Source organism: Arachis stenosperma, chromosome 8 (assembly GCF_014773155.1).
Source record: "Arachis stenosperma cultivar V10309 chromosome 8, arast.V10309.gnm1.PFL2, whole genome shotgun sequence".
Lineage (NCBI taxonomy): Eukaryota > Viridiplantae > Streptophyta > Magnoliopsida > Fabales > Fabaceae > Arachis > Arachis stenosperma.
The window spans coordinates 39,013,106-39,036,565 of NC_080384.1; the positions used below are offsets into that span (position 1 = coordinate 39,013,106).

Sequence of the window (23,460 nt, forward strand, 5' to 3'; positions counted from 1 at the left end):
TATTTAAAAGTTGTTATTAATAAAATCCTTATATTTTAAACTCCTTTTTCAGAAGAATTTATTTAAAAAATTTAGCTAAATTGACCTAAGTATACATACAGCAATTTATTAACTAATAACAAATTCTTAACAGAGTTCAAATCTACAAGAGTTAGTTTTTTATTTATCACTTTAGGCACCAAAAAATAGTTTATGGATATTATCATCAACAAAGTGATAGGTAATGGATTGGTAGCTAACTCTGTTGTATTCATATTGTATGTAACTAGTGCGTACGTAACCCATTTAATGTACGGGGTGGATACTGCAAAAGTGCAAAATATAAATTTTCTACAATTAGTTGAAGTTTTTTCGTTACAAATAATGTCTAAAATTAATTAACCCCTATATTCATAGGACTTCTTTAACCATATAACACTTATTTTATATATACATGTGAATCTATGATCAATTTTACCAAGAATAATCTAATTACAACTATATATAAATCACTACCACTTTTCCTATGTTCTAACTTTTTCTTCTTCAATCTTCAAACTCAACTAGAGCAAGACCCGCACAATGCACGAAGAGATAAATTATTTATACTATATAACATATTTTAATAAATATTATATTAAAAATATTTTATAGAACATATTATAAATAGATTTTAAATTTATTTATTTTTAAAAAAGACATAGGTTAATAACTACATTTTCTTTTTTTTTTTTCATTTTTCGATTTACATTAATGGCTACATTTTGTCTTTTCTTGCAGTTTTGTTTGTAAATAATGAAAAAAATAAATAAATGAGAATGAAAAATATATAAAAATGTTATATTAAATTTAAGAAATTTTTGACAATTAGTATAAGAGATTAAGAAATGAAGAGTAATAAGAGTCTTAATATATATAAGTTGTAGACTTTGAATATTTGTAACTGAAATTTTTTATTATTATTATTATTATTATTATTATTATTATTATAATTTGTAACTGAAATTTTTTATAATTGTAGAAGCAATACTGAACATGTGGAATAACAATTTGAAAGAGAGGAATACGTAAATATAAATTGTGGAAGAAGTACATCACATGTAAAATAGCAATTTATAATTTGATGATGAAATATTGCAATTGATAGTATATAGGGAACAATAATTTTAAATGCACATTAATTTTAGTAGTGACTGTTGGACAGAACCGTTTACAAAAGAGGAATACATAAATTTGTGCTACTTGCAATGAGTTCACAGTTAAAATGTTATTATTTATAACAAATAAATAAGGCTATTAAAAATGATATTGAACAATGAGAAGAGTAAACGGCAAAGTTGAAAATCTTTAGGAAGATATCGGACAAATTTCCCACGTTGGCGGCGGCGAATGGTGACGTTGTCGAGAGGAGAAATGGAGTTTGCCCTGGTTTCTACAATTTATGCAATGCGGCTCCGCCGGAGATGGACATCGCGATGTACAATTTGTTTTGAGGAAAAAACAATGGCTTATGGGACCGGAAGAGGATGGAGGAAATAGGATGGGACCGTAAGAGGATGGAGAAAATAGGGTCTTGGTACGGAGAGGTGCTAAGAGGGTGAGGGTTTGAGAAATGTAATAAGTTCTTTGGTTTTGAGAGCTTTTTGTTGAGTTAAATGTTAATTTGTGCTTTTGTTGTTTTAGAAATAAGGATTGATTTGAAAAAAATTAATTTGTTGGTTTTTATTGTGTTTTTTTAGTTATTTTTTGTGTTTTCTTAATGTGAAAATAAAAGTTGATTTGAGTGGTAGATTTTAAAATTTTGCCAAGTAAGCGTTGATGATTAGAAGAAGAAAAATAACCTAAAAGTAATTAAAAGTAATGTGAATAAACCTATGTTTATATATTAAAAATAGATAGATTGTTCGACCTCGGATATTTGGGTGATTAATAGGAGAAATTTTTCCAAGGAGATTTGTAATTTAAGCATGAAAGTAAGAATGAAACGGAGAGGCACACAACACACTAGTGAAGATAGCCTCTGTTATGTGATGCGTGTATTTGCCTAACTATTGAGGTAGCCCCACATAGAGGAGGAGTATCGAAGAAGAAGCATAGGCTTTGATATAAAAGAAGCATCGCTAGACTAAACCACTCATACCTTTCTCGGCCTTTTGGCTAAGATCAAGTGTAGTATCTGTTCTTATCAGTTTAATATCTGATATGTGGGCCAATGGCTCACACGATATTAAATTTATTTTTTGAGGGGGAGTAGCCACCATAGTAGCTTGCTACTGGTCCTCTCAAGCGTCGCCCATGCCTTACACTGCTGCAAGGGCCTGGCGCACCCCACCAAATCCAGTTTAAACATTTACGCCTCTGGCTGTGAGCCAATGAGTGGCATTTATGGTTAAGAGCCACAAATCTAGTTCTCCGAGGCTTCTTCCTGAAAGAACACAGCTGATGAGTGACCAATGAATTAACAGGGGGGGAATACTTTTATGGTTTTTCTGTTTAATGGTTCAACAAAAAATGGTTTAGTAAGGTTTTGATGCAATGCTTCCAATTGAAACTAAACAGAAGAAGGAGGAGCTGGGTTGGTCAAAGAGCAAGCTCATCTTCTCGAACCTTCGGATGGCAAAGAAAAGAAGAAACGCCGAGGCATGGCACAAGGACAAAGAAGTGCATACCAGATGTTCCTGAAGCAAGAATGCACTCTGTTGAAAAGTTGTAACTCGACCTCAACCGGAAAGGGTATTCTCCACACGGCTATCGATTCGTGGAGGAATGTCTCCGCTTGAGAAACAGGTACATAACATAACATTGAAATTCAACACATGTCTCAACCTTTCTCATTGCTATTCATGCAGCCATATGTGGATGAATTCAAGAACAACCAGGACAAGTTCAAGAAAGGAATGATTATTGATGACAATGAAGAGCACAAAATAATGCAAAATGAGAAGGAAGAGAAGAACATGGCTCCTATTAGTGTGTGTAATAGTGAGTACTACCAAGTAACTTCACAACCTGAGCCAGATAACAATAACCACACTACTCTCAACAACAATGCAGCAATAGGCTTAGCTTTTAATGTGACTGAAAAGTTTCTCGAGGATTCCGTGTTACTATTTGGCTTATAGATTGTTCAATGGATTTGCCGATCATGGAACCAAAGTAACTTATAGATGATCTTTTTGCTCTGAGGGAAGCCAAGGAAGGAACTAACTATGCATCAGAATCAGATAACAAACATCTTTATTCTTTAACTTCTTTTTTATGAATTGTAGGGTTTGATAACAAACAAAACACATTTTTAACATCTTCATTTGAGTAGGTGTCTTAGTATTAGTATATTCCATCACCGACTAGTTCTACAACCAAGTTTCTGGGGTTGCCGTTGCCACCATTCTTTGAGGATTCATATAGTTCCAGGAGCATTCCAAGGAACCATTAACCAAGAATCTGGCAAGGTAACCGATAAAATATTTTGGAGATTACAATCTTTGAACTTAGATTATGTATATATATATGGCAAAGTGATTCTAACATCAATGGTGGGAATTGAACTTAAATTCTTGTGGTACAATATTTATTAACTGTGCCAAATTGATCTTGAATTCTAAGGCCAAGTTGTTTTCTACAAGGCTCCACCACTAATGGTGAAGACTGTTGACATCTGAAGAATCAAAAGGTGACATGCTGAGTGGAAGAGAGAAGAGATTGGCTGGTTGGTGTGGCAACAGTTGATCCAATTGATGATTTCCTCTTGAATTCCTTCCTTGGCCTTCCAACTGAGTGCCTTGCTGACCTGAGTACTGTGATCTCCATTTCTGCCTCATCTTAAAGAAGAGATATACACCATATGAATAATCACATAGCATCATTGAATGTAAACTCTACTTACTACCTTGCCCCTAACAATGATATGGTAACCTCATTTGCTGAATGAACTTCTTCACCATCTTCACCATAAATTAGTGTAGAATGTTGTTGGTGTGAATAAAATGCCGGCAACCTTGGCCGAGGCAATGGTTTATCATCATCCAACATACGAACTACAGATGACATGTTAGGCCTATGTTCTGGCCTCTCTTGCACACATAACAGCCCTATCTGAATACATCTCAATACTTCATCTTCATTCACCGAATCACACAGTGATTCATCTACCAGCTCCAAAGTCCTCTCCTCATTCCATAGCTCCCATGCCTGAAAAGATGTCAAAATTATTATTTTCTAATTTTGGACCTATATGAGCTAAAATAATAGCTACTACTAACACAAAAACACTTACAAATCCCAGAAGGTTAAGACTTTGGTCTGGGACACAGAACTCTCTTGTCTTCCTCCCACTGACTACCTCAAGCACGATTACACCAAAGGCGAACACATCAGATTTCATTGAGAAAGATCCACGAACTGCATACTCGGGCGAAATATAACCACTGCATTGTTGCGTGTATCTCACATAAGAATCATGATACATGACAGAAAAAATGTTACAGTTCTAAGTATGAACAATACTCTAGCCTACTTACTGAGTTCCCACCACTCTTCCAGTCTTGTCTTCAGTCTGATCACTTGCAAATGTCCTAGCAAGACCGAAGTCTGATATTTTTGCATTCATGCCTTCGTCAAGAAGAATATTACTAGTTTTTAGATCTCTATGAATGACTCTTAGCCTAGAGTCCTGATGCAGATAGACTAGGCCTCGAGCTGTGCCACTAATAATGTGAAAGCGCTTAGTCCAATCTAATAATTTTCTTCTAGCATCATCTATCATGTTGAGAAAGTAAAATGTTAAAATGATTATCTACTAGTTAGTACCTCAGAGAAAGAAGCATAAATTCAAGACAATTAAGAAATGAACCAAAAATAAAGTAGTCCAAACTCCTGTTGGGCATGAGCTCATAAATCAAAAGTTTCTCTTCTTGCTGAATGCAACAACCAAGAAGCTTTACGAGGTTGCGATGCTGAAGTTCTGCAATTAGCTGAACTTCCGTTTTGAACTCTTGCAGTCCTTGGTCGGAGTTCTTGCAAAGTCTCTTGACTGCAATCTCTGTCCCGTTTGCAAGTACACCCTGATGATGACAAAATAGTATGTGGAATACTGAAGTATATAATACCACAGTGAGCATGTCAAGTTATTTTAGTACCTTGTAAACTGGTCCATATCCTCCTCTTCCCAATTCATTACTGCTAGAAAATTGATCAGTAGCATAAACTATAGTTGATAAATCAAATGTTGGAAGGTCCGCGTCTTCCTTTTCCATTTTGCGAACATGTTGTTTCAACCAAAATATATCTAGCAAAATGAGTGATACGAGAGAGAAATTAATTTAAAGTTCTGGAGTTTAACAATGTTGATGTAAAGAACCACCAGCCTTTCAATATTGCAGAGTTATATTTCTTCCAAATATTGGTGTAGTAGTAGAATTCACATGTAGAATATTACGTATTCACCTGGATCCTCAAGTTTTTTTCTCCATAGAAATAATTTCAGTCCAAGTATTATGATCGTGATGAACAATATAGAGCCAACAATGATGCCTTCTAGCTTCCTCTTGCTGGAATAATTTTTCTTCTTATCATCTGAGATATCAAAATTTAAGAGCATTGTTCCTTAATTCGTTACATTATCTATTTTGAAATTATAATGCAGGTAATCAAATACAATAATACGTAACGGAGAAAAGCATACCTATTCGAATATAGAAGTCTTGTGTCCCTTGTCTAATGTCAATAAGATCATGGAACCAGATCAAACAACCGCTTCCTCCATCACGGATATCCAAATTGGAATATGCCGTACAAGAACAATTCTTCAGACAGAATTCCTTGCATTCCAGCAGGTTCATGGTCCTGTTATACCAAGAAGCAGACGTGTCCGGCAACACTATGCCGGTGACCTTCTTGAATCCATCTCTGCTGCAACTTAAAGGAGTGATCCTAACACAACCATCAGACCAATCAGATTCCTTCCATTTTGCAGGATATTTTGGTGCGAATCCTTCAAGGCATGAACAGACAGGAGTAGGAGTAGTACTGCAAATAGAATTTGCACCACACAGAGCATACTTGTCACATTCAGCCTCCGGTATAGAAATAAGGGTCTCCCAGCCTCTGGTTTGTATTGACCAATGCAAAACCTGAATACCACCCCAAGGGTACACTACACCTCTAATATATTTGGATGTATTTTCTGGTCTGAACCTAACAAACACCTCTTTTTCATTGAAAACAAATTGTGATGAGAATTGGCTATAGCGCAAATAAAGTGTAGCTCCAGAAAACATTAGCCCATTCCATGGCCCTACTCTAATTGCTGTGGCATTTCCATTCATTAGAACTATTTGTGGATCGCCTCGAAGGTCTATTCTAAATGTGTAGTGTCCGCGGCCGGGATCATCTGTACTTTTTGAAGATGATAGAGTCCTCTCTAGACTTGTCCCAAGATCCCATCCCAGCTTCATTCCGGGCACGAATGTATCACAAGGATAATCAAAGCTCTGCCACAGAAAGTGGTCACCATTATGACCATCTTTGACAACAAGATTTCCTGATTCCAAGAGCTGTGCAATCGGATTCCGTTTGTCTCCTGCTTTGCTTGACATGTTGGAGGACCATACAAGGCTGCCGTTGGTGCTGCCATCAATAAGGACAACAAGTCCTTCGCCGGTGAGTTTTAGAACTCCGGAGGTGTTGTTGAGCGGTTTTTCTCTATTAGCCACCCAGACCACTACCTGAGGGGATATGTTATGGTACCAGATTCCTAAGTATCGGCCCTTTGAATTTCCAGGGCTGAAGAAGCCAAGTTCAAAGGTTCCTCCACTCGAAATTAATGTCTCTCCATCAGTGATGGATTGAACAGGAGTTATATTGTCCAGTGAAGTAGAGTTTCTTAATATAAATGAGAATAGAATGGACCAAAACCATAGATCTTTCTTGTTTTGCATTATTTTTGTGATGTACAACTTGTAGAACTTTAATACAAGGAAAGATTTGATTTCCCTTTGTTGGTCTTTTAAACATTAAAACATTTTTATAAGTAAACAACAGGGAAACATGGTTGGACCTACTCACAAGTAAGAGGGGTCATTGCAGATTGATAATCTGATATTTGTAAAAGAATAAAACCGAAATCAATAAAAATCAGCTAATATGAATTTTGGACGTGTGATTTTTAGATTTCAGATTTATAATCTTTTTAATTTTCGAATGTACAAAACTTTTGTTACTAGAGTTATTTCTATTAGTTTGCTAACAAAATCGAATACTAATCATTTTTTTAAGATCCCGCTAGGGAGGCAATGGACTATTTTTACAATGTGTACAACATCTTTCCAAAAACTTAAACTGATTTTGGGATTCACCAAAAATCGAACTCTTGACCTTTCATATCTAGCGTTCTAATACCATGTCATGATAACACTCATCCCAAAAGTTTCAACTAATGAAAAAGGTAATACTAATTGTTATATCTCTAATACTCCATAAACCTAATATTCTATTGGCTCCAAATACTTTCCTTTTTTTAAATTTCATTTAATACTAGAATAATAAAAGAAATTAGGGTTTAGCCATCTTGTATTTTTTGGACAGATATTTATGTTACTAACTAGAAAAGTTTTTATTAAAAAAATATAAAATTTTAGTTTTTCATTGCATTTATGATACATTTATTAAGATAATTTTTTTTAAAAAATGTTATTTGTACACCAAAATCAGCCATTAAAATCAGCCACCAATATATTTGTGTATAAATACATATGTAGTTTGAAGTAGAGAGATGAGAGAGAGAGAGAGAATAGAGAGAGCTGGGGTGGGAAACACAGTGAGGGGTAGTTTTAGGAATCCGATCAAAGACCCTAGAGTTTGGAATCGAGAAGAGTATCATCGATTGGAGACGGAGTCCTTTTCGATCTTCTTGGATAACATTCCAGAAGACATTTCTAAAAGAGAACTGTTCGAATTGTTCAGCTGGACTGGACGCATAAACGACATATACCTATCTCGAAAACAAAAGAATGGTAGTTTGTACATCTTTGCGTTCGTAAGGTACACTACGAGGGGAGGAGCTTTGAAGGCCATAACAGAGATGAATCGTATGAGGTTGAGAGGTAAGGTTGTGTTTGTTGGTGAGGCAAGATACAGGAGAATGTCAATTGCTAATGGCACGAACAAGATACAGGCAGAAGGTATCATTCAAAAAGAAAGTGTCGGCCAGCCACAAAAGGAGCATAAGGATGATCCGGCCGTCCCAGCTAGCAGTTCTAAGAATGTGGGAAAAGATAAGAAGATCCTGGATCAACATGGGAATGGTTTAACAAAGAATCTAGAAGTGGCTGTGGCGAAAGAAAATTTGAACTGGTTGCAGAAAAGTCTAGTCGGTGGAACAACAACAGCCATAGACTTTAGGTCTTTACAAGATATGGTTGCTAAGAACTTTCCGTAGGTCACTCAGGTACGAGAATTGGGAGCTTATAAGGCACTGCTGACGTTCGACAATCTTTTGAATGCTGAAGAGACATACACGTTCAAAATGAATAGCCTTCTGAAATTTTTTCATAACGTATGGAGATGGGATGAATCAGAGAAAAGTGAATCTCGAAGAGTCTGGCTAGAGTGCTTCGGGGTCCCACTACATATTTGGACAGTGGATACATTCAAAAAGATCGGTGGCCAATGGGGAGAGGTGGTGGGGTGTGATAAAGGAACGGAATCGTGCGCCTCCTTTAGTGTCGGCCGCGTACTAATTGACACTTGTGTTATGGGTGTGATTAATGAATGGGTGCATATCACTGTCGGTACCAGTGGATTCGACGTCTTAGTAAAAGAGGTGGGACAAGAAGTTTACAGCTCGCAATATGCTTCGGAAAAAAGGACGGAGAAAGACATAGCTTGCATTCCCCAAAATAACGAAGCGTGTAGACTTCCTAAGGCTGGTGCTACAATGCCGGCTGTTTCTACAAGGTTGATAGACTACAAAGACCAGGCAGTGGCAGCAATTACAGAAAGGGTAGGACAGGAGGTTGAAGATGAGGATAGAGTGGTAATTTCAGAGGCAATTTTAAACGAATGGAATTATGACCACTTAAAACTCAATCAAATAATTCCGGTAACGAATCAGCAAATTTATGGTCATATTGATGGCGGGGCAGATTTTGTGGGATTGGAAGGTAATTATGAAACAGATTCGGAGCTCACAATTCCGTGGAGCTATCCATGTGTTCATAATGGGCTGCGGAGAGATAAACCCAATGGTACATGTGTGAGACTTCCTGAACGGGCCATCAATGCCAATAAAAACAAACAATGCGTGCTGGGCCAAGGTGGGCCGTATCTAATTACACAAGAAAAGTGTGACACCGGTGCATGCTGGCATGGGCTGGACCATGATGCCTTGGGTCGGGTCAGGGTCAGCCTGATCCAAGGGATGAGATCTGATGCAGGCGCTCCTTCTGCGCCGTCAGGGAGACCGAGTGTAGTGGAGATCTACGGAAGCGAGCCTGGGAAAGGAGAAGCAGGACATTGCAGAGCCATTGACGCTACAGGCGATGAAGCACAACGCCAAGTGTGTGGGTCGGTTGAGGTCGACTCAGAGCAGTGCGGTTGCCTCATGCGCGATGAAGAAGAAGCTTGCGCCGACCCCATCGGTGGAAAGAGCTTGCGGCGGAGGCTGACTGATGGTGATGTAACCATCACGCTCCCTGGCTGTGTGACGAGCATGGGGGGCGCTGCTGGAGAAAGGCAGGTTGCAGGGGTATCGGGTTCGGTGATGATAAGGGGTTGCAGGTTGGAAAACCGGGTTGGAAGGGTCGAAGGAGCTGTGACGCTGTTAGAGGAAGTTCAAGGGACCAAGGACAGGGACATACACAGTAATGAAGCTTATTATCAAGCAATTGGTGGTGGTTGTGCAGATTTAACGGAGGCAGGCCTAGGGATTGAATCGGTCTGTGCTAGGAATTCTCCGGTGCAGAACGTGGCGGAAGGACATGGTGATAGAGGCAACGATGAAAGGGAACAAAGACAGGCCAACGAAGATGAAGATAGTAGCAATGAGTATGTTAACCTGGATGAACAAATGCTGGAAAACCAAAAGACATGGGAGCTAGCGAAAGAATCTGGAGCAATGCTGCTCAATGAAGATGATGACATCATGAGGATCCTCCAAGAACAGAATGAAGAGATTGCTAGAAAAAGGAGACTGGCAAAACAGAAGGCTAAAGCCAGACGGAGTAGACCCAAAAATCTCAAAAAGGTGTGTAATAATAATGTAAAATGATTATTAGCTCATGGAATATTAGGGGGTTAAGGGGTGATGGGAAGTTAAGGATAGTGAAAGAACTTAAGAGGAAGCATAGGCTGGATATGTTAGGGTTGGTCGAGACTAAACGACAGTTAATAACAAGGTTTGATGTTGTGAAAATATGGGGGAACGGATGTGTGGGATGGGAGTATGTGGAGTCTGTTGGTGCATCTGGCGGGTTGTTATTAATGTGGGATGATGGCTTCTTTAAAATGAGAAATTGCTATAAAAGTGAGCGATGGCTATGTGTTGAAGGGGTCCTGGCAGAGAATACTCTTAACTGTACTTTTTTCTTGGTTTATGGTGCTCACAATAGAGATGAAAAACTTGTTGTGTGGGAGGAGCTGAGTTATATGGCTGGTTTATACCCAGGCGCTTGCTGTTTTTGGAGACTTTAACGAGATTGGACAGGTGGAAGAAAGGCGAGGATTAGAAAGCTTACCTTTGTCGGCACACGACTACAAGAATTGGATACATGACATGGGGTTGGTGGACCTACCGATCTCTGACCGTAAGTTTACATGGTTCAGGGGACAGTCATGCAGCCGTATTGACAGAGCTTTGGTTAGCTTGGAATGGCTTGAGGCATTTCCGGAGACTCGCTTGAGAGGTGGTCCTCGTGGTTTGTCAAATCATTGCCCTATCATAGTGGAAGGGAAGAGGCTGAGAGACGGTCCGAGGCCATTTAGAAGTCTAGATTCGTGGTTTACTCATGAAGGTTTTTTAAGGATGGTCAAGGAGGAATGGAGAGGGTTAGGAGAGATACCATTCACCGATAAACTAAGGGCGTTGAAGGCTCCTTTGGGGAGATGGCATAGAGAAAATTTTGGTGATATGGACAAGAAAATTTTGAGGTTTGAGGAAGAGATCCAGAAGATTGATGACATGGTCGGCAATGGGAGCTATGATGGGACAGTGGAAGCAAGACGGAAGGCGCTAGTTAAGTGTTGTGAGAAATGGTATGTGAGGAAAGAACTACATTGGAAGCAGATGTCAAGGTCGAGGCAAGCGAGGGACATGGATAAAAATACGAGGTACTTCCACAACTTAGCTTCTGCCAGGCGGAGAAATAACAGGATTGATACTTTACTTATTAATGGAAGACTGATAAGGAATCAAGGTAGAATTAAGCTTGCCATCAGGGAGTTTTATAAAGAATTATATCAGCAAGAGAGGTCTCCTGAGGTGGGATTCAGAGATGGTATGGTGGAAAGGATAAGTGAGGAGGATTCTATTGCTTTAGAGATGCTACCGTCACCTGAGGAGGTTAAAGAGGCAGTGTGGGATTGTGAATCGTCTAAGGCTCCAGGATGTGACGGTTACAACATGAATTTTATAAAGAAGTGTTGGTCTGATATAGGTTCGGATTTCACGACAGCGGTACTGGCCTTTTTCCAATCTTCAAGGTTGCCGCATGATGCTAATGTTACGTGGGTGGCGTTGGCCCCCAAGTTTACTGGTGCGAAGGAAATCAAAGATCTGCGTCCGATTAGTATGGTGGGGTGTGTATACAAGGTAATTTCGAAGATGCTGGTTCGGAGGATGAGATGTGTTATGCCAGGTTTAGTAGGTGAGACACAGAGTGCTTTTGTTAAGGGTCGGAAGATTCATGACGGGGCTTTGATCGCATGTGAAACGGTTCAATGGATCAAACAGAGAAAGAAGGAAGCGGCAGTAATAAAGCTTGATTTCCAGAAAGCATATGACAGAGTCAAATGGAGTTTTGTAGACCTTGTATTACAGAAGATGGGATTTGGTCGAAGATGGAGGGGGTGGGTTATGGAGTGTGTGAGCACGTCCTCTATGTCAGTCCTGATAAATGGCTCGCCATCCAAGCCATTCAAAATGGAAAGGGGCCTGCGGCAAGGGGATCCTCTGTCCCCTTTTCTCTTCGTACTTGTTGTTGATGTCCTACATAGGATGATTGGAGAGGCTGTGAGAAACGGTCGCATATCGCCGTTGTTGGTTGGAAGAGATCATGTTGAACTGTCGCATCTACAGTTTGCAGATGATACTGTCTTATTCTGCCCTCCTGAGGAAGAGACAATCAAGAACTACAAAAGATTGCTTCGATGCTTTCAGTTGATGTCAGGTCTAAGTATCAACTTTGATAAATCAAGCTTGATCCCTGTGAACTGTGATGAGCAGTGGGTACAACGTATGTGCAGAGTGTTGGGCTGCAAGCAAGCCAATCTACCAGTTAAATATCTAGGTATCTCGCTAGGAGCAAACCCAAGGTTGGTTAAGACGTGGAGGCCTATAATAGACAAGGTGGAGGAGAAGCTTAGCCTCTGGAAGGCCAAGATCCTCAATAAGGCCGGTAAGTTGGTACTTATTAAAGCTGTGTTAAATAGTCTGCCGGTTTATTATCTGAGCCTGTATAAGATGCCAAAGGCTGTTGCAGAGAAATTAATTTCCTTACAGAGGAGATTTCTATGGAGTAAAGAGGATGGAAAGAGTGGTATGGCATTGGTTAAATGGGAAGTGGTTCAGACTCCCAAAAAGCTGGGGGGATTGGGGGTTGGGGATGCCATGATTCGAAATTCAGCCCTTCTGTTTAAATGGTGGTGGAGGTTCTCTAGGGAGGAGTGTCCGTTGTGGAAGAAGGTAGTCTGTTCCTGTAACAACCTGAATCCAAATGAGCTCCTATCATCCCAAGAGCTACCTATCCGAGGAGGCCCGTGGAAGGATATTTGTCAGCTACAGTTTAAGAATCAAGAAGTAAGGCAGAAGATGATTACGGGGTTGTCTATGGAGGTGGGTGACGGAAGACGAACTCGGTTTTGGGAGGATGTCTGGATTCAGGGAGGTTCTTTGAAAGACCGCTTTCCAAGGCTCTTCTCAGTTTCAAACCAAACAGGGTCAATGATAGGGGATTGTGGGTTTTGGGATGGGTTAGCTTGGATTTGGAATTTTCAGTGGAGGAGAGAATTATTCCAGTGGGAGTTGGATTTAGTGAACCAGCTTCACCACACTCTGAGGCTGGTTAAACTTGAGCCTGAAAGAGAGGATAGAGTTGTATGGAAGTATGATAAACAAGGAATTTTTTCTACTAACTCATTTGTGCATGTGTTGCAGGTGGAAATAGCCCCGGAGGATATATCAAGCTACAGTTTTACAAGGACCCTTTGGAAAGGCCTTGTCCCACCCAGAGTAGAGTTGTTTGTCTGGTTTGTCCTGATTGACAGAGTCAACACCAAGGAGAGGCTGAGTCGATTTGGAGTCATTCACCAAGGAGATACGTTATGTGTTTTATGTAACAATAGTGTTGAATATGGCCACCATATGTTTCTTGGCTGCAGCTTTTCTTGGCAGGTATGGTGTGCTTGGTTATCATATGTTGGAATGCAATGGGTGTGTCCAGGTGCAGTAAATGAGCACTTTCAAAGTTGGACTGAGAACTCAAAAACAAAACAAGAGTGCAAGAGATGGATGGTGTGCTTTTGTGCGATCATTTGGAACATATGGCTGGAACGCAACCGGAGGATTTTTCAGAACAAAGGGAAAGGGGTTGAGGAGATTATCAACTTGTCTTTTCTGAACTACAAGGAGTGGTTAGGTGCTGACCCCTTTTGTTGTTGATGGCAATGCCGGAGATGACAAAGGGATTACTATGTTTGCTTTGTACTGGTTTTTTCTTTTGTTTTGCTTCTTCCTTGCTACACTCCTTGCTCCACTTGTTGTGTTGAGCTTCTCATTCAAAAAAAAAAAAAAAAATACATATGTAGTTTAATTTTTTTTCAAAAAGTATTTGTATTCCAACATGTATTTACACTGGTTGCTGACTTTAGTGGCTGATTTTAGTATACATGTAGCATAACCCATCATTTTTACTAATGATAATCTTAATATAATAACACCGGAACAAATGTAAACTTTCACTATGCACATCTCAATTTCAAACAGGGTATTTGACTCTAAGATGAATGCCGCAGCAGCAGTTTTAGTTCAACGTAGATAAGACTAAGAGTCTAAATCTCTCTTTCGAAACAGTCATCAACAGATTTGGCAATTCCATCAAACGGCAGATCAAATAGGGAAACAGAAAGAGATATTCAGCAACAATTGGCTAGGCGGCTGCATAATGATTAATAAATTGGATTTTTTCAGAGCTAACATTGAATGTGCAATTAAAGACTTGACCAACGAGCATTCATGGTATGGGTTCCATTCTGTTTTTTTTTTCTTTCTCAACTCAACTTTCTTCTCATTTTATGAAACAACAATATTAATATATTATATCTCTACGATTTTATGCTACATCATGCTAACTGCATTTCTTTGGTAAGTTTGGAACCATTAATATAATTATCAGATTAGGCTACATACATTACATTATTTGAGTGCATTTCTTCTATGGACCTGCGTTAACACTGAATATTTGTATATCAGACAACCTATTTAAAAGCTTAAATTGCTAAATAAAACACATAAATAATTATATATATCTAATATTTATAAAAATTTAGTATTTTCTAATAGTTTGTAATCACTGAAAAGTAAGAGAAAAAAAGATGACATATGATGAGTCACACATCACTTATCTTCTTATAGTCAAAGAAAACATCAGTTTTCAAGTGATTGTCCAACTAAATTTCTATAATTGCCATTTAATTATTTTTTACTGTATTTTTATCCGCTTCTAGCAAACTGATACTGACTCTGGGACCCCAATGATTAATCAACAGTTAATTTTTGCTTCCATTGCACTTTGCACTTATCCGATGTTAGTATAAGTATGGTACAGTCTGAATTATAACCATGTGATCATTTAAATCAGAAACGACCTTTTCGGGCAAAGAGACAAACTTATCTTTCTTTTGTCTTCTTAACTTTACTTTTTTATTATAGCATTCAGCTACGGAAGCATAACGTATTATATTTGCGATAGTACTAGATTTGAGAGCATTAGTTTATATATATTTAGTAACATTCTTAGCAGAAACCCTAATTAAACTAACATGCATACTTTTTATAAAATTCATCCTTACCAGTTGTCGCCGTTGACCTGAAATTTAACATTCCATAAGATAAGCACAACACCGTTGCTTAAGATATAAAGTTCCAATATTAATTAATAATTATCATTAAGAATATAGCACGATGGCTGCTCAAATATTATACTGCTAACATGTGGATGCCAAAGTATCGGTATAAAAAATTCAAAATATTGATGCAAAGTTGAAAACCGTGGAAGCAGAGCCGTTGAGGCGATTAGGCGAATGATGTCAGCCATTATTTGGTCTTCCTTCCAAGGTCTTTTCTCTGCGTGGAACAAGTCTATACTAAAGGAATAAAACACATCTTGAAATGATATTTCGGAAGCTCTCTGAATCAATTCATCAAACAGATCGTGAACATTCCGGTGATCAAGCAGTTTCACAAACTCATTGCTCAGACCGAGGATCTTCGATTCCTCATTTATCTCTTTAAAAGCCTTGGAGAGTGAAGAACACTCATCATATCAACCGTTATTAGCACAACTAGCATGCAGTTGCATATTGTTATGAGTTATGACTCCACTCCTAAGTTAGTTAGAATGACTACCACGCTGGCAATTCTGTTATGACAAAGCTCTAACTGCTTCTGGTAGTCTCTTGCAGAGAAATTTATATACAAAACACCAAAGACTACGCTATAAGATATGTGAATCAATACGAAAATAAAAATTTTATACACTGATCACACACAAATTCTCATTTGACCAGGAATAAAAGTGAAACTGGCAAAATCAAAACAGGCTGCCTATCTTGCCCCTAACGATGAAATGGTAACCTCATTTGCTGAAACTTCATCATCTCTTCCCAGAGATTCTTCATGGTGCGAGTAAACGCCGGCAGCCTCGGCTCAGGCAACGGTTTATCATCTTCCAGCATACGAACTACAGATGACATGTTAGGCCTATCTTCGGGTCTCCCTTGAACACATAAAAGCCCTATCTGTATGCATCTTAATGCTTCAACTTCAATGACCGAATCGCGCACTGATTCATCCACTAGCTCCAAAGGCCTCTCCTCATTCCAGAGCTCCCATGCCTTAAAGAGTCAAAATTATTATTGGCTGATGTTCGGTTTATGCGAATTACTGTGAAGTGTGAAACTTTATCCTTATTCTATGGTATTACTTACATGTCCAAGAAGGTAGAGACGTTGGTGAGGGTCGCAAAACTCTCTGTTCTTCTTCCCACTGACTATCTCAAGCACAATTACGCCAAAGGCGAACACATCAGATTTCGTTGAGAAGGATCCGTGCACTGCATATTCAGGAGAAATATAGCCACTGCATTGCATTCAGTGCATCACATAAGAATTCCGATGGAAAAAATGTTGCAACTTGAACTAGTAAACAATATTTTAGCCTACTAACTAAGTTCCCATCACTCTTTTTGTTGTGGCCTCAGATTGATCTCCGGCAAATGTCCTAGCAAGACCAAAGTCTGATATTTTCGCGTTCATGTCTTTGTCAAGAAGGATATTGCTAGCTTTTAGATCTCTGTGTATAACTCTTAGCCTAGAATCATGATGTAAATAAACTAGTCCTCGAGCTGTCCCGCCAATAATTTGAAAGCGCTTTCCCCAATCTAATCATTTTCTTCTAGAATCATCTGCCATGTTGATAATATTCAAAGTCAACATGAGATCTAATAAAAAATGCCACTTAGCTCTATAGCATTAAAAATGTAAGATCTACTCACTATCTTGCCCCTAACAATGATATGGTAACCTCATTTGCTGAAACTCCATCATCTCTTCCCATAGATTCTTCCTGGTGTGAGTAAAATGCCGGAAGCCTCGGCTTGCGCAATGGTTTATCATCTTCCAGCATACGAACTACAGATGACATGTTAGGCCTATCTTCGGGTCTCCCTTGAACACATAACAGCCCTATGTGTATGCATCTCAATGCTTCAACTTCAATCACCGAATCGCGCACCGATTCATCTACCAGTTCCAAGGGCCTCTCCTCATTCCAGAGCTCCCATGCCTTTAAAGATGTCAAAATTATATTGGCTGAATTTCGGTTTATGTGAACTACTATCAAGTTTGAAACTTTATCCTTATTATTTGGTATTACTTACATGTCCAAGAAGGTTAAGACTCTGGTGAGGGACACAAAACTCTCTGTTCTTCTTGCCACTTACTATCTCAAGCACAATTACACCAAAAGCGAACACATCAGATTTCATTGAGAAGGATCCACGCACCGCATACTCTGGAGAAATATAACCACTGCATTGCATTTAGTACATCACATGAGAATCGCAAAAGGAATATGTTACAGCTTGAAACAGTAAACAATATTTTAGCCTACTAAGTTCCCATCACTCTTTTTGTTCTGGCCTCAGTTTGATCTCCGGCAAATGTCCTAGCAAGACCAAAGTCTGATATTTTCGCGTTCATGTCTTTATCAAGAAGTATATTGCTAGTTTTTAGATCTCTATGAATCACTCTTAGCCTAGAATCTTGATGTAAATAAACTAGGCCTCGAGCTGTTCCGCCAATAATTTGAAAGCGCTTTGCCCAATCTAATAATTTTCTTCTAGAATCATCTGCCATGTTGAAAATATTTGAAGTTAACATGACATCTAATCGATGATAAATATGAAAGAGAACGATAATTCAAGATGGTTTAAGGAATGAACCAAAAATAAAGGTGTCCAAACTCCTATTGGGCACGAGCTCATAAATCAAGAGTTTTTCTTTTCGTTGAATGCAACAGCCAAGAAGCTTTACAAGGTTGCGATGCTGAAGTTTTGCAATTAACTGAACTTCATTTTTAAACTCATCCAGTCCTTGTTCAGAGTCAATGGAAAGCCTCTTCACAGCAATCTCTGTCCCATTTTCAAGTGTACCCTGATAACAACGGTCAGGACAACACAATATGTGGAGAATAATAACCGCCAAAATATTCATATCAATTACCTTGTATACAGATCCAAATCCACCTTCTCCCAATTTGTTTTCACTAGAGAAGTAATTAGTGGCATAAACTATGGTTGATAAATCAAACATTGGAAGATCCATGTCATCCTTTTCCCTTTCGTGAGCCCGTTGCTTCCACCAAAATATTTCTATAGAAATGGGAATGATTAGCAAATAGCTATTTATGAGAATGTCAAGAAATTCATGTTGATTTATTAATGCCCACTGGCTTGATTTGTTAACTTTGAAAAAAAGAATAAAAATTCTTCAAGCAAAAGATTTCAAGACTAATGGGACTGCAAAATTATAGTTCTTCCAAATATCACTGCAAAATAGAAGTAGTCACATGTTAATATCATGAACTCACCTGGCTCCTCAAGTTTCTTTCTCCATAGACATAGAACCAGTCCAAACATCATGCTCATAAAGAACAAAATGGAGCCAACAATCATGCCTACAAGCTTTTTCTTGTTTGACTCATCACCTGAGGTAACAAGGTTCAAGACCATTGTTCTTTAATTCTTTCATTACATTGATGTATTGCGAAAATATAATGTAGTAAATCATAAATCAATAAGAACTTAAGAAGACAAAATGAACTAAATGAAAAAAAAAAAAAACCTTAAAGGGGTACCTAGCTCTGACATAGGTAGTCGAATATAAAGATCTTGTCCTCCTTGTCTCATATCAATCAAATCATGAAACCAAAGTATGCAACCACTTCCTCCGCCACGGACATCCAAATTGGAATATGCCGTACAGGAACAATTTTTCCTACACAAGTCCTCACATTCCTGCAGGTTCATGGTCATGTTATGCCAAGAGGTAGATGTGTCAGGCAACACCACACCTGAGTGCTTCTTGAAACCATCTTTGCTGCAACTTAATGGAGTGATCCTAACACAACCATCAGACCAATACATGTCCTTCCACTTTCTTGAGTATTTTGGAACAAATCCTTCTAGGCATGTGCAGATTGGAGCCGGAGTGACTCTACAAACAGAATTTGCGCCACAGTGTGCATATTTGTCACATTCACCTTCTGGTAAAGAAAGAAGTGTCTCCCAGCTACTGGTTTGTCTTGACCAATGCAGAAGCTGCACACCACCCCAAGGGGTCACCACACTTCTAATAACACTATATGCATGCAAAGGTTGGAGTTTACAAATTAGCTCCTTATCAATGAAATCATAATCAGTTGGCAGTAATTTACTATAGCGCAAATAAATGGTAGCTCCTGAAAACATAAGTCCATTCCAGGGTCCTACTCTGACCATTATAACCGTTCCATTCGTTAGAACCGCTTGTGGATAGCCTCTGGGGTCTATTCTGAATTTGAAGTCTCCATGGCCGGGATCATCAGCACTTCTCGAAGATGTTAAGGTTCTCTCTATCCCTGTCACTGGATCCCAACCTATCTTTGATCCTGGTAAGAAAGTATCACCAAGAAAATCAAAACTCTGCCACAAGAAGTGCTCCCCATTATGGCCATCTTTGACAACAAGATTTCCTGAGACCAGGAGCTGTGCAACCGGATTCTCCGCTTTGCTAGACATGGTGGAAGACCACACAGTGCTGTTGCTGGTGCCATTAACAAGGAGAACAAGTCCTTGATGGGTTACTTTTAAAACTCCAGAGGTATCATTGAGTGCAGTTTCTCTGTTGGCAACCCACACAACTGTTAAAGGGGACATATTATGGTACCAGATACCTACGTATCGGCCCTTTGAGTTTCCAGGACTGAAGAAACCAAGTTCAAAGATTCCTTCATGTGAAATCAATGTCTCTCCATCGCTGAGGGATTGAAAAACGGTTATATTGTCAAGTGAGGTGGAGGTTCTTAATATAAGTGAGAATAGAAAGGACCAAGACCACAGCATCTTCAACTTTTCCATGTTTTTTTTAATGATGAACAACTTGTTTTCACTAAAATACAAGAAAAAATAGTAAAAGAACTGATTTTAGTGGGTTAGTGTTTAAGCATAAAAACATGTTTTATAGAAAAATAGGAGTTTGCAAGAGAAAAGAACTAACATAAAATCTTGTTTAAGTCTGAATAATAATAAAAAATGTTGTGGAATAAAACAAAAGTAGGCAAAATGTGTGATGGTATGAGGGCGGAAAGAAAGTAGGTAAAAACTTAAAAAAAGAAACGAAAAGGCAAATTTTTCCGCTAAAGAGCTTTCACCGTACAAAGAAAATATTTAATAATTCTATCTTGCATCGTACCCAAGAAGAAGCACAGAAAGATACAAACTAAGTTTGGGACGGCAATGGAGAATTTGTCTTCTTTGGATTGCATTCTTGACGTATCAAGACAACGTGTCAATGCCTTGTTAAAGTTGAACACGCCCTGATAGGTAGATAGATAGATAAATACAAACTAAGAAAGACGTGTCAATCTACTAGTTTGAAGCATGATGGAAGTATGGAACTGTACTATACAGTATAAAATGATGATGGAGTGGAAACTAAAACAAACTTCTTGACAAATCACTATTTAGAGCATTTCATGTGGATTAATTTTGAATATTATTTTTGACTTCTACCGTAATTCAAATGATATAGAATTAAAATAAAATATCAAAGCTACATATTTAAGTCTTTTAATTTATAAATTTTATAAGTTGGATTAAGTCCAACAAAAATTATTCACTCATTTTAATGTGATAATACGCACGTCATTTAACTGTCAAAAAAAATATTTTTTTTTCGATCAAAACTACAACTATCGAGATTCAAATCATGTTCGAAATCTCTCAACAAACTGTGAAATCGTCACCAACACTAAAGAAAATCAACAAGAAAACTTTAAAATCTCTAAATAAATACCCAAAAAAAAAAGATTATTTAAGGTACTGTTTCACTAATCTTGGAGGATTTTCACTTTTCTCTTTCTAATTTAGAACGCAAAACACTATATCACTATATTTTGCAGTTATTAAGTAGATTCATTATGTATTCTTGGTTTAAAGTAGATATTACTTTACTCGTCAAACTATTCAAGTCAGTGATGATTGTTTCTTGTTGTTTCAAATGTTTTACGTACTCTTTTGTGAATGATTTAACGTATTTTTTCATCTATTTTTGTGAATGTTTATCTATTTGAAAGTGAGTTTGTATAAATATAAACTTTCGACTGTATTTCAAGTAAACTCATATATGAGTGTATATAGTTAGAATTTGGGTGTATATCAATCGAATTCGAGTGTCACTGGTGCTTTTAGTGTCATTTTATGCATGTTTGGTTGACTTAAATATTATTTTAAACTCATAAAGGTGTATGTGACTGGAATTTGAGTATATATCACGCGTATTTGAGTGTAACTAGTGCTGTTGTGCTTGTACTTGTGCTTGTAGTGTTATTGATGCATGTTTGGTTGACTTGAATATCATTTTGAACGCATATATTGTCATGTAATCCAAAAAATAATAAAGGTGTATGTAGTTGGTATTTAGGTCTATGTCAATCGAATTTGAGTGTAACTGGTGAGGTTATTATCTATTAACAATAACACACACATCTTAGACGAAATCAATTTTTTCTAGTAAAAATAAAGCTTATTTAAATTATTTTCGTTTGCTTTGTTTACAGCAAACTAAGAATTTAAGATGCTTCACAAAGTTTTTGCATGAAAAGTTTGAAAACATGAGTGAAGCGAAGAAGAACATCATCTGAAAATTAGGATTTGAGGATTTGATGCACCTCTCTCCTATGAATGTGCCATATAAAATCTTGAAGGAATTGGCACATTCCTTTAATTTGTCAAAAAGCAAATTAGACACACCACATGGTGCATTGAGAATTAAACCCAAAAGACTAAGAGTTGTCCTTAATTTGAATGCATCAAGTAATTCATTATAGAAAATATCTATACTTGTATTTTTTATAATCTATTTTTGTAATGTATTCTTCTGATCTCATGTAATCAAAAAATAAATTGAGTTGTATATGACTGGTATATGGGTGTATTTCAAGAGATTTAGAGTGTAATTGATAATTTTTTTACTGTTTATGTAGGAGACCTATTTTTTTGAGAAAGTTAGTTTTAAAGGGTTATTTGAGGAGAACAAAGAAATTTATAAAAGGTTTCAAGAAAAAACATTGAAAAATCTGACTGACGAGATGGTGAATATTGGCGTTGACAATGATCAAGATCACCTAATATTTAAGAGAATTTTTACCCTCTATATTCAAATGGCATTCTGGGCAAATCACCCATATAAACCATGCATTGGATAAATTTACATGATTTAACCAAAGAAAAAAACGTTACAAGGATTCACCAAGAGCACATTTCTATATAGTTCGAATTAGTCTAATTTGAACTACACATTCATAGTAATTCGAATCACACCGATTCGAATCATATTGATTCAAATTACACACACTCAAGCACTAATTCGAATCAACTTGATTTGAATTACACACTAATTCGGATCAAGGTGATTTGAATTACACACACAAACTCACATACTAGTTCGAATTGGATTGATTCGAATTAGTACCAGTATATTAGCTCATAGTAATTCGAAGCATGCTGATTCGAATTATGGAATATTTGCCAAAAGAAAAAGTATAAGGAACCAAGTGTGTAACCAGCCAAAAAGTGAACAACTCAATTAATTATAATTATTAATAATTAATTTTAAATTTTTAAATTCAAAATTTAAAAAATTTTAAACTAATTAAGTAAACCTAATTAAAGTTTATAAAAACTTTCCTCTTCTCTTCCACATTAATCTACCCACCTCTAAAAACCTCCACAAGAATTTGTGTCCACTCAATTCCAATCCAAATGCTATCTCATTCATTTGTTGCACAACTTGAAAACAAGCATTGACAAGCGTGCACACAGCGGATCATTGAACAAGATGGAAGTCCTATGGTGCATTGTCCCAGCAAGAACCTGAAGAATCTTCATCATAATGGCATCCTCAGAAATCGGATCAGTTTTCTCGAGTCGGCAACCTGTGATAGCGATAACAATGGCTTCCATGACTTCTCTGGTACCGGGAGTCCTTTCATCAAACACCTCGAACTTGAGGATCTTGAGGATAGAAGAGAGGGCGACAACTGTGGAAAGGAAAGAACAAAGGAGAGAAATTCTTAAAAAATTATGAAATTCTTAAAAAAATAACAAAAACATTCAAAAAATATATAAACTCAAAAAATAGATTCAGAATCATCCAATTTACGAAGAAAAGAAACATCCTAATGCCTAGCATAAGCACCATCCACATAGAGATTTTAGATTCACCTAGAGG

The 23,460-nt window shown here is 37.7% G+C and overlaps 4 protein-coding genes and 1 non-coding gene across 5 annotated transcripts; 2 read left to right on the forward strand and 3 right to left on the reverse strand.

The window, feature by feature from the left end:
- The first annotated feature begins 2,115 nt into the window (after positions 1–2,115).
- On the forward strand, positions 2,116–2,311 carry LOC130947183 (U2 spliceosomal RNA). The gene has a single exon (XR_009072584.1). It is a non-coding gene; the product is annotated as a U2 spliceosomal RNA (small nuclear RNA).
- Positions 2,312–3,463: 1,152 nt separating this feature from the next.
- Positions 3,464–6,917, reverse strand: LOC130944278 (G-type lectin S-receptor-like serine/threonine-protein kinase At4g27290). The gene is made up of 7 exons (XM_057872537.1): positions 5,663–6,917; positions 5,425–5,553; positions 5,118–5,266; positions 4,832–5,042; positions 4,500–4,737; positions 4,256–4,406; positions 3,464–4,170 (listed from the first exon to the last, which is right to left on the reverse strand). The coding sequence occupies exons 1-7, from the start codon at positions 6,915–6,917 to the stop codon at positions 3,865–3,867; spliced, it is 2,439 nt and encodes an 812-aa protein (XP_057728520.1). The 3' UTR covers positions 3,464–3,864.
- Positions 6,918–7,750: 833 nt separating this feature from the next.
- On the forward strand, positions 7,751–8,416 carry LOC130945964 (uncharacterized). Its single transcript, XM_057874650.1, has one exon. It carries the CDS (start codon positions 7,751–7,753, stop codon positions 8,414–8,416), a length of 666 nt encoding a protein of 221 aa, XP_057730633.1.
- Positions 8,417–15,915: 7,499 nt separating this feature from the next.
- Positions 15,916–16,560, reverse strand: LOC130944283 (G-type lectin S-receptor-like serine/threonine-protein kinase At4g27290). The gene is made up of 2 exons (XM_057872548.1): positions 16,399–16,560; positions 15,916–16,305 (listed from the first exon to the last, which is right to left on the reverse strand). The coding sequence occupies exons 1-2, from the start codon at positions 16,558–16,560 to the stop codon at positions 16,027–16,029; spliced, it is 441 nt and encodes a 146-aa protein (XP_057728531.1). The 3' UTR covers positions 15,916–16,026.
- Positions 16,561–16,655: 95 nt separating this feature from the next.
- On the reverse strand, positions 16,656–20,171 carry LOC130944280 (G-type lectin S-receptor-like serine/threonine-protein kinase At4g27290). The gene is made up of 8 exons (XM_057872539.1): positions 18,827–20,171; positions 18,560–18,676; positions 18,193–18,341; positions 17,913–18,123; positions 17,582–17,819; positions 17,349–17,499; positions 16,965–17,254; positions 16,656–16,874 (listed from the first exon to the last, which is right to left on the reverse strand). Coding segments are annotated over exons 1-8 (2,418 nt in total). The 5' UTR covers positions 20,088–20,171; the 3' UTR covers positions 16,656–16,873.
- Positions 20,172–23,460: the final 3,289 nt, after the last annotated feature.